Below are 17,274 nucleotides of genomic sequence, written 5' to 3'. Positions count from 1 at the left end.
GGATAAATATCTGACTCGATGAAACTCAATGGCAGATCTTCCATCCCAGTATTTTATTGACCATATGGAAGATGTAAATTATTTTACTGTTCTAGTCAGAGGCTCATGGTTTGCTTTCTGTGTTTCAGAACTATGCTACACCTCCATCTGCATGCCGAGATGATACAGGCCTGAGGGAAAATTTGCAGGATTTTTCGTCTCCAYTGGGCCACAATGCAAGACCAGAAGGAATATATGATATTCCTCCTCCCATCACCAAAGCAACTGGGAAAGAACTTAGTAAGAAATTTTCTTCTGAGGGCCTTTTATCAACTGATGGAGTGTCACACAAACAGAGTGTGTATGACATCCCTGTGAACCATCAAAACCAATTTCTCGGACAGCAAATTGCACCTCAGAAAGATGTATATGATACCCCACGGGGAATTGCCTTTCCAGGACAACAGACAGGATTAAGTGAAAGTCTAATCTCAGAAGGAAGAGAAGGTGTATATGATGTGCCACCACCAATTCTACAAGAGACTAAAGGATTACAGGATGTGACTGATGGGATAAATAGGTTGTCTTTCTCCAGCACAGGAAGTACCAAGAGTAACATGTCCACATCTTCAACAACATCAAAGGACTCTTCTTTCTCAGCATCAACTGTACAAGACAAAAGACTAATCCTTGATCCAGATACTGCTATAGAGAGGCTTTATGGCCTTCAGCAGATGAGTGAGGCAGCTGTCAATAACCTCATGGCCTTCGTTACTGCAGACTGGCGGTCTTATGGATATATGGAGAAACACATCAACGAAGTTCGTACTGCTGTGGATAAGGTAGGGCAGTCGCTGTTGGAGTACCTTCAGTTTGCGAAAGGATCAGCAGCCAATGCTTCCTGTCTGTCTGAGGTCAGCCTCTATAACAAAATGAGGAGGGAAGTGCAGAGGCTGGAGGACTCTCACCAGATCCTCACCCAAACTAGCCATGACTTGAACAGCTACAGCTGGTCTTTGAATGTCCTAGCTGTCAACAGACTGCAGAACAAGTGTGATGACCTGGATCGATTTGTTATGGTGGCAAGGACAGTCCCAGATGATGCCAAGCAACTGACCACCACCATCAGCATCAATGCAGAAGTCCTCTTCAAACAGGCGGTTAGCAGCTCACGTTTCAGGAATGTACCAGAGAACATCCTGAACGCTCCCGAATACATCTATAACAACCCTCATATGCAGCAACATGGAGAGAAAACACAGAACCACTGTAACTCCCTTTCCCCGCTCCTGAGTAAAGGTCAGCACCCTCACAGTACCACTAGTGAGAGCTCAGAAAAGAGCTGGATGGATGACTATGATTATGTTCACCTGCAGGTAGGTAAATCAGACACCTTGTTCTGCTCAAGGCAAAGTAAGAGTTGTTGGTGCTTCATTTTGCGAGTGCTGTTTGCAGAAAAGTAGCAATCAGATTGTCGCACTAATACACATTCAAGAGTAATTTCACCAGAGTGATTACTTGCTGTCAAATAGGACTGTTGCATACATAATAGCAATAACCTTTTGCCTCTACCACACTATCCTTTTCTTCTCCCTACTCTCAAGGTTGCACTACCAGTGAAAGAGCCAATACAAAAAAGCCTGCTAGTCAATTTACAAGTTGTTAAAGTCAGAGGCAGTTTTGATTTAACACAGTGTCTTTTTATGTTATGCAAAACAGGGGAAAGAAGAGTTTGAAAGACAACAGAAGGAGCTGCTGGAAAAAGAAAATATCATCAAGCAGAGCAAAACGGAGCTAGAGCACCATCAGGTGCGTTTGGTCAGGCAAAATGATCATATCGAATTGCAGTGTGCTTTGTACATGAGGAGTACTGGTCAAATGCAGCAGGAAGGGCCCTTCTCTTAACAGTGTGTAGCTACTAGTAATATGGCTATGAGGTGTGCAGGAGTGCCAGAACACACAGTCGGAAAGTGAAGATGGCAGGTATTGGGTCTTGGCTAAACAGTGGCCCCGGGCTAGTTTCTTTCCAAGCAAAATTTGTGCCAGCCAAGCTCCACCGTTGATGGATTTAGTACTGCAAAGGACAAGGACATGCACTGTCACGCTCCAAATTGGAAGTGGCAAGCGTCAAGGTTACAGCACCTTCCTAGCCCTATGCATCTGTGTCAGTCATTGCTTATGCCAAAGAAAGCTTGAGTATGTATCGCAAATTAGCTGGCCTGAAAATCAGCATCTTTGCCATGTTCATTTACTTGCTGCCACTTAGTAACTGAGTGGAAGCAGAGCCACAGCTCTCACTGTTTGGAATGACATCTCTTGTGGCAGGAAAAAGCCTTTCCCTTGAAAACAATTTCCAACCATCTCAGTTTAAGAGACTAATTATTTTTTATTATAATGCACCACTGTGGTGGGCCCAGTGCATACGTGTAATAAAAAGCAGTCTCTGTCTCCAAAACTTTACCACAGATGGGAAAAACAGACTTTTATAACATCTCACAGTCAGTCAATCACAAAGCCAACTTGAGAATTTGGCTTTTCTGACCTGCAATCTAGTGCCTTAATCATGGGACCGCACTGAATACGTGTGCTGCCTGCACATCCGCTCAGTGAATGTCAGTACCATTAACTTAAATCCTATGCCCTTCGCATCATTTTGAATGCTAAAAAGGCAGGTAGTGTAAGATTGAGGTTTGTCACTGTGACAGTAATTCATCAATATGTTGTTGCCATTTTGTATGGCAGAAGATTACACATGGGACAAACTAAAGAGCTGAGAACGTTCCATTTGTGTAGTGCAGTGGGGATAGTGGTGATAAGAGACCCCTAATGTTTKGCATTTCCTGCCTTCCGAACATATGACTTTAGCTTTATCATCGCTTAAATGTAACTGTTCTGTCTTTAATTTCCAATGTGTTTTTGTTTGCTTTAAAAGGAATAAGGAGTTGAAAGTTAAAGGTTTGCCATCTCAAGATCCCACAGAGGTGGCAGCTTTTTAAAGATTGCAAATGTGGCATTGTCACTTGGACACATCTGTCTTGTTTATAATTTCAGAGTATTTCAAATGAACAACAGCCTGCAAATTCCAGAGGTTTTTAAACACAGATAAAGTATTTTAGAGGGGGGGCTGTCCTCTGAGCTCTGTGTATTTAGATTTATGGTAACCGAAGTACTTGATTACCCCTCATTCCCCAACATAAAAGCTCATAAAACATATAGAGTGGCATAAGGTGAATCTAGGATAGCCAGTGTTGTTTTGGGGCATACAGTGTAATTGTAATATGTAATAATTATATAGACATATAAATATACGTGTATGTAATGTGTCCCTGCAAAGTCATTTACATGTTGGCACATGCTAGATGTTTGTCCAAAAGCTAGGTGTGTCTAGTCTGTTCTGCTTGCCTAGACTCCCTTTAGAGTCAAAGCATGATAGATACATAACTAGTATAGGGAGGGGTAAATAGTGGTTTTAAATGTAAGTTATTGGAGGTGACTTGCTCTCTTACTAACTCAGAGGGGGCCTGAAAAATTTAACTTGTCTACCTTTCAGATGTGCTAAAGCTAACAGAGATCATGCTAGGCAATTGTTCAGAAAGAATTTGAAAAGAAGTATCATTGTACCTAGCTGAAAGGGCATTAAGAGACACAGTGAAATGTTTTTGGGATCTACCAAAGGCAGGTCAAACTGTAAATTGGAACAATATGTTATAAGGACGTTCTTTGAAGAGAGCCTTTTTATTTGTGTTTCAGATCAATCAGTTCCAACGTCTGGAGCAAGAGATCACAAAGCCTGTAGAGAACGACATCTCAAAATGGAAGCCACCTCAAGCTCTCCAAACCGTGAACAGCACTGCTGCCTCTCATGACAGACAGCTGCTTTTATTCTATTCTGACCAATGTGAGACTCATTTCAACTCCCTCCTAAATGCCACTGATGCCTTTTTCAGTTGTGTCAGTGCTTCTCAGCCTCCGCGAATCTTTGTTGCACACAGCAAATTTGTCATTTTGAGTGCTCACAAACTTGTGTTCATTGGGGATACACTCACAAGGCAAGTGACAACTCAGGACATACGCAACAAAGTGATGAACTCCAGCAACCAGTTGTGTGAACTGCTAAAGAGTATTGTTATGGCTACCAAGATGGCTGCCTTGCATTACCCTAACACTGTAGCCCTACAGGAGATGGTGGACCGAGTAGCAGAGCTGTCTTATCATGCACAGTTGTTTAAACTCTCATTAGTCCAAATGGCATCATTATGAAACAAAATGGAATCCAGTCCATGAACAGTGAAACAGAAAAGCCAACAAACTGGARATATTTTTATGTAAATGGTTATCATTTATTTTTTGTAAATATTTTATATTAAATATTTTAAATACATTTTTATGGCTTAGAGAATCTAATGAAATCAGGGATCTGGGAATATATCTGGTTCCGTATTATGGTTCTAATATAGATATGTATACACTGCATATATGTATATGTTGCTACATTCCCTAAGACATCATTAAGCACCTTAAAAGTACACGTCGGGTAAGCAGTGCATATCTTTGTATATCCTGCCTCTTTCTCAGTATATTTGTTAACTGGATGCTGCACTCTTCTTGTTTCATTCCAGCTTAAATTTGGCACATGGACCTGGTTGTGAAACCTACTTGTAGCAATCCATGAAGCCAATGTAATGGTTCTCATAGAACCCCATTCCCTTCTTCAAAACTACATTTTCTAGGTTAATTCCATAAACTTTAGCTCTCCTTTCTTGATGTTATTTTGCATAAAGGATTCAACCATTTTGAGAAGCACATGTGCAGAACTGTAACAAATAATGCATCAAGGTATACGGCATTTGGGAGAAAAGCATTTTTAGGCGACRTAAGAGACAGACTCTTCTAAGAAGGAATGAAGGATTGTATATGTTCAACAGAAAAATTTGAATGCTACAAGACATTTCTAATAACTATGCAACATTTCATTTCAAAACCTGGGAGGATTCCCAGCAATGTTAATTCACACGTTTGCCTTGTATATGCAGTCAGACTTGAAAGCCTAATTGTTGACGGACTCAGAGTTATCCTGAGATCATCCCCAAATCCTCTGTGAGGTTGCAGATGAGCAGTGTCTCAAAAGGCCAGTCCCTTCCAGAAGGATTAATGTAGAAGTGTTGTAATTCATGTGGAAAGAAGAACAACCTAATTTAAAATAACAGATATTTAAACACCGGATAGAGTACATAATTTAATGAAGACAGAGCACTTATTTTTCTAGGACATATTCTTGGGAATTCCTTGCATCTATTGCAATTCTGACTTTCATTCAAATATTGGGCTTTTTTCCAAATTCTGTTCTATAGCTGCTGATCCTACTACACTTCTGCACTACACAGTTGCCAGGAATGACATCCTGTTTCAATGGGTAATTCCATCAGTAGTACATATTGTTCTAACCAGTAATTTTCAGCTTGGATCCCTAAAAAATTGTTAGCAGAGATATGGAATCCTTTAGAAATTTAACATATGCAGGCTGCTCCATAACATATAAGAACTTACGTTTCTTCATTGCCTTTTGTGAACCCCCCCAAAAATAAGTCACAGAACTCCAGTTGTCTGTGGTCCACAGACTGGAAAGCACTCTTCAGACTGGGTGGTAGGAACAGTCCAGCTCAGATAATGAATTCCAGGCAATTCTGGTGATTTTAAAGCAGAAATACTACTATCCTTAGATAAGTCAAGGCAGTCCCACATTGATATATTTTGAGTGTTTGCGTGAGAGACCAGATTACTAGTAAATATAAAGTCATGAGATGGGTAGCAAGTAGAAAACATTTAGACATTCCTGCCTAAACTTTTCCTTTCCCAGTCTGTATCTAAAGATGTGCCTTATTGCAATGGGATTTGTTGTCTCAGATTACAAAAGCATTTTAGCAGCGTGTGCTGTTTTGTTGTCTTAATGTAATTGTCTCAGAGTGAAGGCTGCTCTTAGCCACCATAATGTTGCTTCCGGAGTCTCCAGAACATTCCTGGGAAGGCCAGCTGGAGCTGGCACAGCCTCAGCAGTCCCAGAATCAGTTCCAGGCCTCATTTCTGGTATAACATTTTAAACTCTCCTTAGTTTGACAAAGGGAAAGGGTAGCAATCCTGTTGTAACCAATATCCAGTTGCCAAAAATAATCCACTTGAAACTGTTTTGTACGTGTGTTGTTTGTGATTCTTCTAGTTTTCCTTGTTTGTTTTTTCACTGTATATTCTTAGAAAGTGAAAATGTGTTTCGAAGCTTAGCTGTTCTGTTGATAGCTTGTGCTTTCAGGAGAACCTTTATTGCAAAGCTGTATTACCATTTGTTATCTTGTAGAGTAACTTTAAAATCATTAAATGAGAATAGTTTTTTTAATTAAAAAAAGTCAACATTTGATCTTATTTCTCACAGTCCTCTAAGCATCATAAAAGGAAATGTTGCCATTTGCTAATACTACCAAAGCAATTGTAAAATGGGGAGTTTACATTCCATCTTTCCACCGATCGGTGCTTATAGCATGAAATGGGAACTTGAGTATACAAAAGAAGGGGCAGACTGTTTCTCTGCCTGTCCAAAAGGAAGGGGTGAAGCATCCATGCAGCTCAGCTGCAGCCTGCTCACACAAGGCATTGAGTCCAAAACGTATCCTCCAGGGTCTGCAGTCCCCCGGCCCTGCTCCTGTCCCATTCCTGAGGTTGGCTCTTCCTGCTGCTTGAGCTTCCTCCTGTCCCCCTCTGTACACAAGCTCAGCAGACACAGCTGAAGGGGGCAGGTCCTCTCCACTTTATCCMACAACAAGGAGGGGTGGCAGGGTGCAGATGAAACTATCTACRTATTCTGTCCTGCTCCAGCCTTTACTGGCTAAGCCATGATCCACACAGGAACTGGAAAAGCAACTTTGCTCAGTGTAGCCATCACTCCTTCCCAACCCAGTGGTAAGAAGAGGCACCCCCAGTTGTAATGTGTGCCAGCCTGGGCACTGCTGGATCCAGATTCCAGCTGAAACAATTATATGGCTTTAAGGATCACAAGAATTTTTTTCCAAAAGTTACCTTCCAGTTTCACTGTTGATGAGGCATCGTCCTCCCTGCTGTCAAGCACCCTGGATGTGCGAGGATAAGCCGAAGAGGTCTGTACCTATGTGAGCCTGGCTTTGTGCTTATGCCAGCTCATGGCTGCCAGGAAGAAAGTTCTTACTGGAGAGCACAAATGCCAGCAAAAGCCACAAGGGCAAAGCGCCTGGTGGGGCTCATTCTGTCCTCACAAGAGGAAGGGTTTGTTTCCATGCGCAGTTTGTTCTAGAGCTTTCCACATTTGTGGGATTTGACTGCAGCAATCACTCCGATACAACCAACCATGCAGGTGTTCCTTAAAACCAGCTTCCTAAGAGCACTCCTTTTGGTTCTGCTGCTAACTTAAAAAAGCTCAACTAACAATAAAGGAGGGACTGGATAGCCAAAACAATTCAAAATAGAAACCAGAGCCTCTTTTCTCTCCTCTCAGAGCCGCAGCACCCCAGTGAGTGGCCAACATGCTGCTGCCATTTGGCCAGCGTGAAATACCCAGAGGAGAAAAGTGTCTGCCTCATGCTAATGGAAAATGCTGAACACGCTTGGCTCCTTACTCCAGACAGTGAAGTAAATATTTATTCGTATTAAATAGTAAAATACTTCAGAAACCTCCCATCCAGGATGATGATGGGGGAGAAAAAGAAGGAACAAGACACTCTTGAAATGTTCAGGCAGGTTTCAGAGAAATTGTTAGTCCCATCAGTACTCTGGACACTCAACATTATTCATGTTTCAGTAGAGCCTGTAGGAAGCTCTGCCCTATACTACACAGCCCCTGATGCTGCCTCTACAGTTTCTTTGCAACCAAGACTTGCACAGCTTCTACATTTTTAGTCACTGCGTATTGCTGCAGCTTTGACTAATCCACTGGCTGCCCACTCCAGCAGAGGCATCACAAGTGAAGCGAGCCAAGTTCCCACACCATTGCCTCTTGCTAGGTAACACCCCAACATCTTCACATCCTCTGCATGTAACTTCTAAATCCTAGAGCTCTTGGCACTGTCCTATATGTGCATCTGGGCTACGTTTCAGACCTGTCCCTCCCACACCTACTGCCAGAGCTCATCAGACTGTTCCTACTCTGGTAACATCATCCCTTGCCTGTGGGCCAAGCATCTGTAGCTGTCCTGCTCCAAATCCTGTTCTTCTTCCAGCTTTTCCCTTTTCAGCCCTGCTTCTAGGCTGCCTACTCCATCTTGACATGCCTCAGTTTCAATCTAAGGACTTTAAAAGCTTCTAAGATTCACTCCAAATGCAGTTCTTCATCCTCTCTTCCTCCTTTCTTCTCTCACGATATTCTCAGCATTAGTCCACCTTTAGACAGGAAGGTTTCCAGGGCAAAGGCAGGGTCTTCACCAGTCTCAGAACAGAACAACACAGTGTTACTCATAACTCTCAAACATGTCCATTCATTTCCTCTGTTCTCAGCTCTTTCCTCAACAGGCTAAGGCCTGTTATATTAGTACTTTTAAAAACAAACTATATGCATTATTCTTAAATCAGCTGGGCCCTCTTTCTGTCCAGAAAAGGAGATGGACTGTCCAGGAAACTTTGTTTTTTTTTTAATTTTTATTCTGAAGCATTCTCTTTCTGCTATTTGAACCCAAATTCCACCCAAGAAAGTAGCTTTCCTTAGCCAAGAAGTCCTGGATGTAGCTGTGTGGCCTTTCAGTCTCTGGATTTACATGCGAAGTCCTCACAGAAATACTTCTGACTCAAAAAGAAAGTAGAATACAGTATCCATCTGAATAGTATACGTATATATAGGATGCATATACATATATAGAGAGACCAGTAGTATCCAGATAGATAAAGTGAAGGGCCGTAGGAAGAATACCCAACCTAGCCTTATTGCAAACCTGCAGACTTCAGAGGGAGCAGGAGCAATAGGGAGCTGGACCTCCTAGGAGCTGGCATGAGCTGCTAGCGCAAGGCTCTACAGAATAGCTGGTATTGCTTGTAATTTCCCTCCAGTGAGCTGCCCTGGGGTAAATCTATTTTGATCAAGTTAGAGCTATGTTTTGACTGCAGCTCACACAATAGCAATGTCTGATTAATCTAGACATGTCAACGGCCTTTGGACTTGCTTAGGAAACACAAGCACATTGTCCTTTGCTCAAACACCCAAACATTTTGTTCTGCTTTGCTACGGAGGGTATAAAATACTCGGAGCTGGCCAGCAGGTGAACCTCTGAGCAGACTACTTCTTCCAGCATCACTTTGTATCTCCAGAGAGCTGCCTTGCTCAGAGCAAGGTGCTTTTTGTCCCACCAGCTTCCAGCTCCACATCTAGGACCAGTCAGGGCTGGTGTCCCAAAGCAAAGGGGCAGTGAATCCAATTTTGGGCAAAAGTGTCAGGGCATGGCTGGACACACACGCTGCTGGGCACGGCCGGACACACACGCTGCTGGCTGTTTGCTTCTCTTTAGCCGTGCATGGCAGCAGAAAATCAGGAGCTGCCAGCACTGTGGCAAGAAGCACAGGCTAGTGAGGGGCTGCTGGTGCCTCCCCAGGCCTCCCATCAAACCCATGTCTCTACAGTGATGTGATCCCCTCTCATAGTTGCCATGGGTTTCAGAGTAAGAAAAGCTGAAATGTTCCCATGGGAACAATGCTGAGCAGAATGCAACTTTCCTGCTTCTCTCGGGGTTTAATTTGCAAGAGGAATCTCCTCTCCTGAGACTGAAAAGACAGAATTGAAGCACAACAGACACTTGGGCTAGATTCAACCCAGACGGGATCCACAGCTTGCTTGCTTTTCTTTATGTCCCTCTGGTTTTAATTTCTGACCTTGAACCCTCAAAAGCAAAATCCATCGAGTTAATACTTCTTTTGGAAGTCTGCATTGTTTCTACTGGTGTCTCCACCTCCGTGAATTCTGAGTCATTACTGAAGGTTAAGCCCAACACCTGGAAAACTTACACACAAGAAACGCTGTTGCAGCTATAATAAATTCAACATATGCATCATCCCCCTATCAAAGTTTTCTTTTTTCTGCAGAACATGAAGAGACACGATATCTTTTTCTGTACAAACAGCAACTTGATATATCAGGCTGACTACAGCAAAAACAGAATGGGAAGGAACAACAACAAAGTATCAGGTCTACAGGAGATATATAAAGCTCGTCTCATCAGCAACATACTGCCTCGCTGTGCGTCACAAGCAGCAGCTGCCTCCACACACAACCGTCTCCCAGGAGGTCACAAATACCATAAACCCAAACAAAATCACCATTCCCTGGTTCCACACATGCTCCTGCATGCTCATGCACAAGTGGCATCAGCTCCTGTCAGCCATGGGGAGGAAATAAAACCCTGCTGCTGGGTGGGGGATTGTCCCATAAGATTAAGAGGATTCTTCTGCTTCCCTCCCACCCAACTTTTTAATTACAGGAAAAACGATCAGAGCTCTTTCCTTAACGCAAAGCTGCAGGAAACCAAATCCAAGAGGCCTTTCTTAGCTTTCTACTTATCTAGCTTTATCTTGTTCAATGCTGCAGCCAGGGCTACCTAAACCATTTCCAATCAGGAAGGTGCAATAACAATGTCCCAGAAGCATCTGCTGTTTATATTAAGAGGGAATCAGGTTCAGTAAAAGGAAGGTTACAGTGAAGGACAAGCAGAAAAACCTGAAAGAGAAGCGCAGAAGGGAAGGAAAAAACAGAACCCTGGCCTGAGTTTTAGATTATCTTGCAGAAGGGAATCAAGATACATCCTGTAACTCTTTGTGCAGGTGGAAGGCTCCGGGGCACTTCTCCCTGCAGTGAATCAAGCCTGTCTTTATTCCCAGTTAAACTCAAAGAAAAAAAAGCCACAAGGGTGAGTGGCTATGAGTATGAAGAACAAAAATGGACTTTCAGTGTTTTTTCATCCTGTGACTTATCTGTTTTGTTTTGATTTCATCAAGGATGGTGGCGCTCCTAGCAGCAGCCTATCCAAAAGGCTTTTATCTTAGGAGGCAATTTAAGCTGGAGACTGGTACCTGTAATTAACCTGCATTCCAGAAGGGGAGAAGTTAACTTACTTGGCTTTTTTTCATGCCACATTTCAAAGAGAAATTAATTTTTGATAAATTAGAATGAGCATACGTGCATTTTGCAGTGCTTGACTTTCAGCTATTGTAAGACCTCACTGCTCAAGACACTGCTTTCTGCTGTCTACTGACAGATTTAGCTTAAGAATGAGCACAACCAAGCTGGCAACTTGTATCACTTTTATAGGAATTGCTATGATGACTAAAAAGATGCTCTTGGAGCAGGGCTGCACTTCACAAGACAACTCATGCTCCCGCATAAGCAGTGTGCAAAAGGAGGCAGAGGTGTGATTTTCATCCCACAGCAGCAGGTGGAACTGCCTCTGCGCACTGGAAAGGTAACATGGGAATCCACGTGCCCTACAGACATGGGCATTACAAGAACCAGCTCCATCCTAGGAGCAAAGCTGCTGAAGGCTCCAAGATACACAAACGATAGAGCCTCTTTTTCTCCCTCCTTTCTTCTCCCCAAGGCTGGTGGTCCTCAGAAATGTCCCTGTTTGGATTATCCCATTGCTGCTCCCAGTGTAAGACACCCTGGATGCAATTCATCACCTAGCTGCGGACACTTACATGTGAGAGAGCCATCAGGGCTCCCTTTAAACTCAATGGAGAGAAATAGGCTCCGTAAAGACCGGTTCCTATGATTAAATCGACTTCAGGATGAGGTCATCCCTCTCCAGGCTCCACTGATCAGATCTCCTTTGGTCTTTAAGGACAGCTTAGACAAGCAGCTCAGCTACAAACATATCATAGGCTCCTAAATTTTGAGTGTGATGAAGCCTACCTACAGATCCTACCTCGGTCTCCTGAAATTCAGTGGTGCTGCATACCCAGCTTGAGTCACAAGCTGACACCAAAACACCTTAGAAACTTGCAGGCTCCCCCCCAGACCAAGCAAGCCTGATGCTGGTATCAGTAACATCGAAGTTATGGATGTCAAGGGTTCAGTAAATCAGAGCTGTCAGAACAGTTCTGGAAGCTGCACCTGCAAACTGCCGAGAGCCACATCTGCACTCAGCCCTCCACCGGTCCTGCTGCTTTCCCTGAACCCCTTCCCTGGGACTTGGACAACCATCAGCCTCTGACCCTACATCAACCAAACCATTCCCTGTGCCAGACAAGAGGAAAAAGCTGATCCACAAGTAGGTCAAACCTCCTGTGCCTCTACTGTCCCAGAAACTTTCTTGCCAGGTCTCTGCTTGTAGCAGCACAGATCCTGGGCAGTTACCAAGGGCTTGCTTAGGAGCTTGCAACTGCCAGCCTAAAGGCATTCCTGGGTCAGTGTGCTTTTCTTCGTACCAGGGCAAAAAAGAGAAATACAGTGAACAGGACTGGAAAATCAGGCAAATGTTCTTAGGTTTCACAGAGATTGTGTTTAGGTGATGTTAGTACTCCTTTAAAAAGCAATCCTGGATGCATCCCTCCCTTGCTGAAGAAGTGTAATACACAGTTTTGGCCACTCCAGTCCTGTGAAACCATGTGGCAGCTACACAGCTAGGTATCTATACAGTGCCTGAAATAGCTGTTCTTTGGCATGGGAAGTGCTTAATTGCCAAGAAAGGTTAAAGGATATGATCATATGATTGATGGGATTGAGCGGTATTTAATTTTGAAGCATGGTTTTCAAAATGATTTTCTGAGACAGTGAGTTTGCTTTCTTTTATAAGTTAGAAATGTTTTGTGAAAAGAACTTTTTCGTTTACTCTGAATGTTTCTCCACTACCAGCAAAGAGGCCTCCACCCCTTTTTCATCAAGTTTTTCCCAATATGGGGATGAACATGACATATTTGTCTGACAAACAAAGTGTACCTTAAATGCTGAGTACGTACATTCAGATAACTGAATTTTCACTTCTATAGCACTTGCAAGTTTTTGTTTTTCCCGTCACAGTATTTGGGAACAAACTCTCAAAACAACCTGTTTTCAGTGCCTCATCTAATTACACAAGCAAAGCCTTGTATCTGCAAGAAACTGCCTGCGCAATGACTTGTGGGGACAACTGGCAGCACATTAGTACAGTAAGGTCTCTGGGCACTGTGCTCCTTGCCCAGTAACCACACAGGGCATGTGGAAAGGGAAGTGTCAAGATTCACACAGGCTGCTCCCACATTACAAGCCAGTAATAAGATAATTTGAAGAAACAATAGCACGCGCTTAGAGGCCAATACTAAATGTCAGATCCTTACCATCCAATTCAGACTCCCGCAGTTTGCTGCTTTTCCAAACTGGAGATCGAGCAGATGAACTTGCCTCAGGCCATGTTTGTGCAGGAGGAAATCCTTCGATTCACCTACTCCATGCAGAGCCTTTACATCTTGTCAGCCACTTATCAAAGGGCCTCTTTGCTGCAGATAACCTTTTCCTGACCAGGGTCCCTTAGCAGGACAGGAGCTTGTGGTGTGGCTGCCAGTGGTGTCTCTTCTTGTAGCAAACTGAAATCTTTGGAGCAACCCATCCAAGCCATTTTACAAAGAATAACTTCAGTAGAAAATATCAACATCTGCTTTCAGGGAAGGCAATGGAGAACAAGATCTCTGTACCCTGTGAATGCTGCTCATTTTCCAGTCTTTTAGAAAAAACAATCAAGTAGGAAAGTGAAATATAATGTTTTGTACCAGAATGCATCCACAGTTTCCCAGGAGGAAATTGTAAGACAGGCACATGCAGGAGAGCACTCTAGCAGACTGTGCAGACTTTTATTTTCCTTCCTCAGCAACATTTCTTTTCCATAGACATGAAGATCACAGCACAAGCCTTATTTACAGAAAAGCCACAGCCATGGCCCTTCTCAGGGATTGAGATGCATTTATTTTTAAAGTTTCTTCCATGCTCACAGCAGCAAGACATCCAGGCTTGATTTGGTTCTAGCCCTTGCTTGCACTGCAAACACAGCTTTTCAAACTCTACCTGCTGCACAGATAGAAACACTGGTTTATTAGCCTTTCACAGCCTTCCTGCACAGGTGAAAACAACTACACAGAGGGTGGGACAGTCTCAGACCTGCTGACTCCAGTGCAATACGCAGAAGGGAAGGGCAGCCCTGACCTCCCCTGGGCTCCCCCCAGCAGGCAGAGCATCCTTGGCAATGGGCACAGTGGAGCAGGAAGGGACGCAATCTTGCCAGGTTTGCAACACAGAATGATTTCTCTTGCTGGAAGGGTCATTATTAGCAGTAATCATGATAGCTATTTGTAAAACACAGGAATTTTTTCACCCTAGTCTTTGGAACCTTCTTTAGCTCAGGGTGGGTTTTTTTGTTTTTTGTGTTTCAATATTCAGTTGAGGTTTTGTTTTGCTTTCCAAACATCTCCAACCATCAGCCCACCAATATTTAAGAATGTGAGAAAGGCCCTGTTGGATCAGGCCATGATCCCTGCAGCCCTGTGTTCTGTCTTCAAGGGTGGCAGGAGGACATGTTTGGGGCAAGCTCACTAACCTGGCTCTGCCTGGTACTCATAATCATTGGACTAGCAATGTTAGGAAATACTTCCCTGCCTTCTCCTCTCATTATCCCATGAATCTGGGATCTGTCCATGAATTTCTTAATTAGCCTGTATGATCAGGTTTAAAAAGGCATCATGATGATATTGAGCAGCAGCAACCTTCAGGTTTTCACTCCCTGCTACATAAAGGAGTATATTTATTTTATCTACACTAGGGGCACCTCAAAAAATCTGCTGCTTTAGCCACTGAAGTACCAGGTGTTTCCTAGATAAACCACTCCTTCTCTTGAATACCAGCACCTTAAAACAACATCCTTGGCCTGTCCTGTCTTCTTCCCAGTAAAAGCATGTGCCAGACCCCTCCAGTCACACACACTCCTCCTCTCACCACACTCTCATCCCTTCCCAGGCTCACCCACTGTCTCTTACAATTATTTTTGAGGTATCCTGCAGTCCCAGTGGAAATATTGTTGGCCTACCCTTCTCATTCATGTTAGATGAGATGAGTAATGGAGAGGGGAGAAAATCCAGTGTGACTGCAGACACTGGGGTCACTTGGTGGATGGAGATGAAGAGGKAGAGGGTGTCTCTCTTATACAGCATGAAAGGGAAGTTGAGAGAATTGCTCTAATTGCTTTCTGATTTTGGGCTTGTTTTCCTTGATGGGATGTGTCTTCATGCAGCTGGGATGAAGCCTTCTTTTCTTCTCCATCCACTTCCCATTTTTAGGAAACCTGCAGAAATGTAGCATCTTTGAGCTTGCTCTCTGATAGATTGATTGAAATGAACCTGAAGGTAGCCTGGACACAAACATGCCCTCACAGCTGGGATAAGTTTTATTTCCCCAGTCAGCTATCCTGACAGAAAAAATAAATAAAGAAAATGTCAGCAGCCTTCTTCATGAAGTGGAAATGTTAGATCTGCTAATGGGGACTCCCCATTACTTCCAGGTTATAAGTGACAGGCTAAATAATGGGAAACCAGGTTTCTTCAAAGGCTTGTACAATAAAATGCTCCCTGCTTCTCCCTTAGCCTGAATACACAGATTAACCAGCAGGACAACTTACCAGCTAATGAAGCACCCGCTATATATCATCATCTCATTCCTCAATGATTCCTATCTTTAATGCAAAAAACATTTAAGATAACTAATCACTTTCTGGCATCTCCTTCAGCCTCTGCCTTGGACAGCAACAGCAGCATCTGCTACACAACCATTAGGACTTACACTGCGCCCATATGACGTACGTTTTCTGCCCCTAAGTCTCTCAAAAGAACTTTCCTGTAACTCCAATATTGAAGTGAGCTGATCATGAGTGTTTGTTTTGGCAGCTGGAAAGCAGCTGCCCAGTAACCAGCAGGGAAGCTCTGAGAACTTTTTCTCTCTTAGCAAGAGGATTATAGGCAAGTAAGAGCCAGGCTCATCCCCTGCAAGGAGTTGCGCTTGTACTTCCCAAGAGACTTAAACTCCCACAGAACTACTAAAAACACATCGACAGCAAACGCTAAGGAGGCTCCACAGTGTTGGCCCAGATGGATGCTGGTACTTTTTTTTTTTTTTGCCCTATGTGGGCCCTTCTACCCTCAAAGCTTGAGGTCACATGCCATCTAGTGGTGAAAAGCCAGGCCCAAAGCTCTGTTTTTACTGACCTTTGCTATTAAAATTCTCCAGAATTTCAGACAAAATCTGCGCTGTGAACAACTCACCAGGTTTTTAGCGTTTTCAGGAATCAGCGTTTTCCCATGTCCACACTGTTATTGCAGTATTCAAGAGAAATGGGAGGACTTCCTAGAACCGGGGACAAGGAAAAACAAAATCAAGTCCACCCTCAATATTTGAATCCTTAAGAAAGTATAAAAGCTAAGGCTGTAACAAATGTCATTGCTGATATTTAGATATTACAATTGTTAAATAAGCCTTGTGATTTAGGAAGATAAAGAGGCTAAATACAGATTATACAGAAAGTCAGTGGAAGAACTGAGAACCAAATTCACAAAGTGAAATTCCCAGTTCCCTGCTTTCTGCCCTTGCGTATTTTCTCCCTCTCCTTCCCCTCTTCGCTGCTCTGGAAGAAGGATGAGTATCTTCCCACAAGAAAGTATTCTTGCCAGTTGTTTGGGAATGTGTGTCGTTCCCCCGCCCCGATGCCAGAAATCAGTCAAATCAATTCTGTTTCTGGAGAGGCCATGTTGTGCCAGGATTCAAAGTCATAGCACATGCATTGACATCTAGCCAAGAAACAAAGTGGGCTTTGGGGGGTTTGGCAGCTCCAGGGAATTTAATGGATACTGCATACATGATGTGCCTGAGCTAATGGTATTATCTCTTAGAGCAGTTTGTTCATGCCAACTGCCTTCTTTCAGACACCGGTGCCCTGGACTGAGCACAGCCTCTCACAGCTGTTCAGATCTACAGCACTGCAGCAGGTCTCCTGTTTCTTCTAGTAAGTCCTCAAAGCAGGGTCTTGTGGGACTCCAAGGTAACAACTCTTTAGATTCTTCAAAATTTAAACCACTCACATAAGAAATGATTGGTGCATAAAAGAACGTGTATTTTCACAGAATCACAGAATCACAGAATCGCTGAGGTTGGAAGGGACCTCTGGAGATGATCTAGTCCAACCCCCCTGCTCAAGCAGGGTCACCTAGAGCACATTGCACAGGATTGCATCCAGGCGTGTTTTGAATATCTCCAGAGAAGGAGACTCCACAACCTCTCTGGGCAACCTG

At 43.4% G+C, this 17,274-nt stretch overlaps 1 protein-coding gene across 2 annotated transcripts in view; it reads left to right on the top strand.

Annotated features, from left to right (window-relative positions):
* NEDD9 (neural precursor cell expressed, developmentally down-regulated 9) overlaps positions 1–4,308 on the top strand; it is a 39,264-nt gene extending 34,956 nt beyond the window's left edge. For both annotated transcript variants that reach the window (XM_026064260.1, XM_026064259.1), the window contains 3 exons: positions 129–1,355; positions 1,699–1,788; positions 3,730–4,308. In XM_026064260.1, coding sequence (XP_025920045.1) covers positions 129–1,355; positions 1,699–1,788; positions 3,730–4,239 — 1,827 coding nt within the window. In that variant the 3' untranslated portion in view covers positions 4,240–4,308. The remainder of the gene's footprint in view (positions 1–128; positions 1,356–1,698; positions 1,789–3,729) is intronic.
* The last annotated feature ends 12,966 nt before the right edge of the window (positions 4,309–17,274 follow it).

This window comes from Apteryx rowi, unplaced genomic scaffold (genome assembly GCF_003343035.1).
Source record: "Apteryx rowi isolate R43461 unplaced genomic scaffold, aptRow1 scaffold_212, whole genome shotgun sequence".
In the NCBI taxonomy this organism is placed as follows: domain Eukaryota; kingdom Metazoa; phylum Chordata; class Aves; order Apterygiformes; family Apterygidae; genus Apteryx; species Apteryx rowi.
This window is presented reverse-complemented; position numbering and strand designations above follow the sequence as displayed.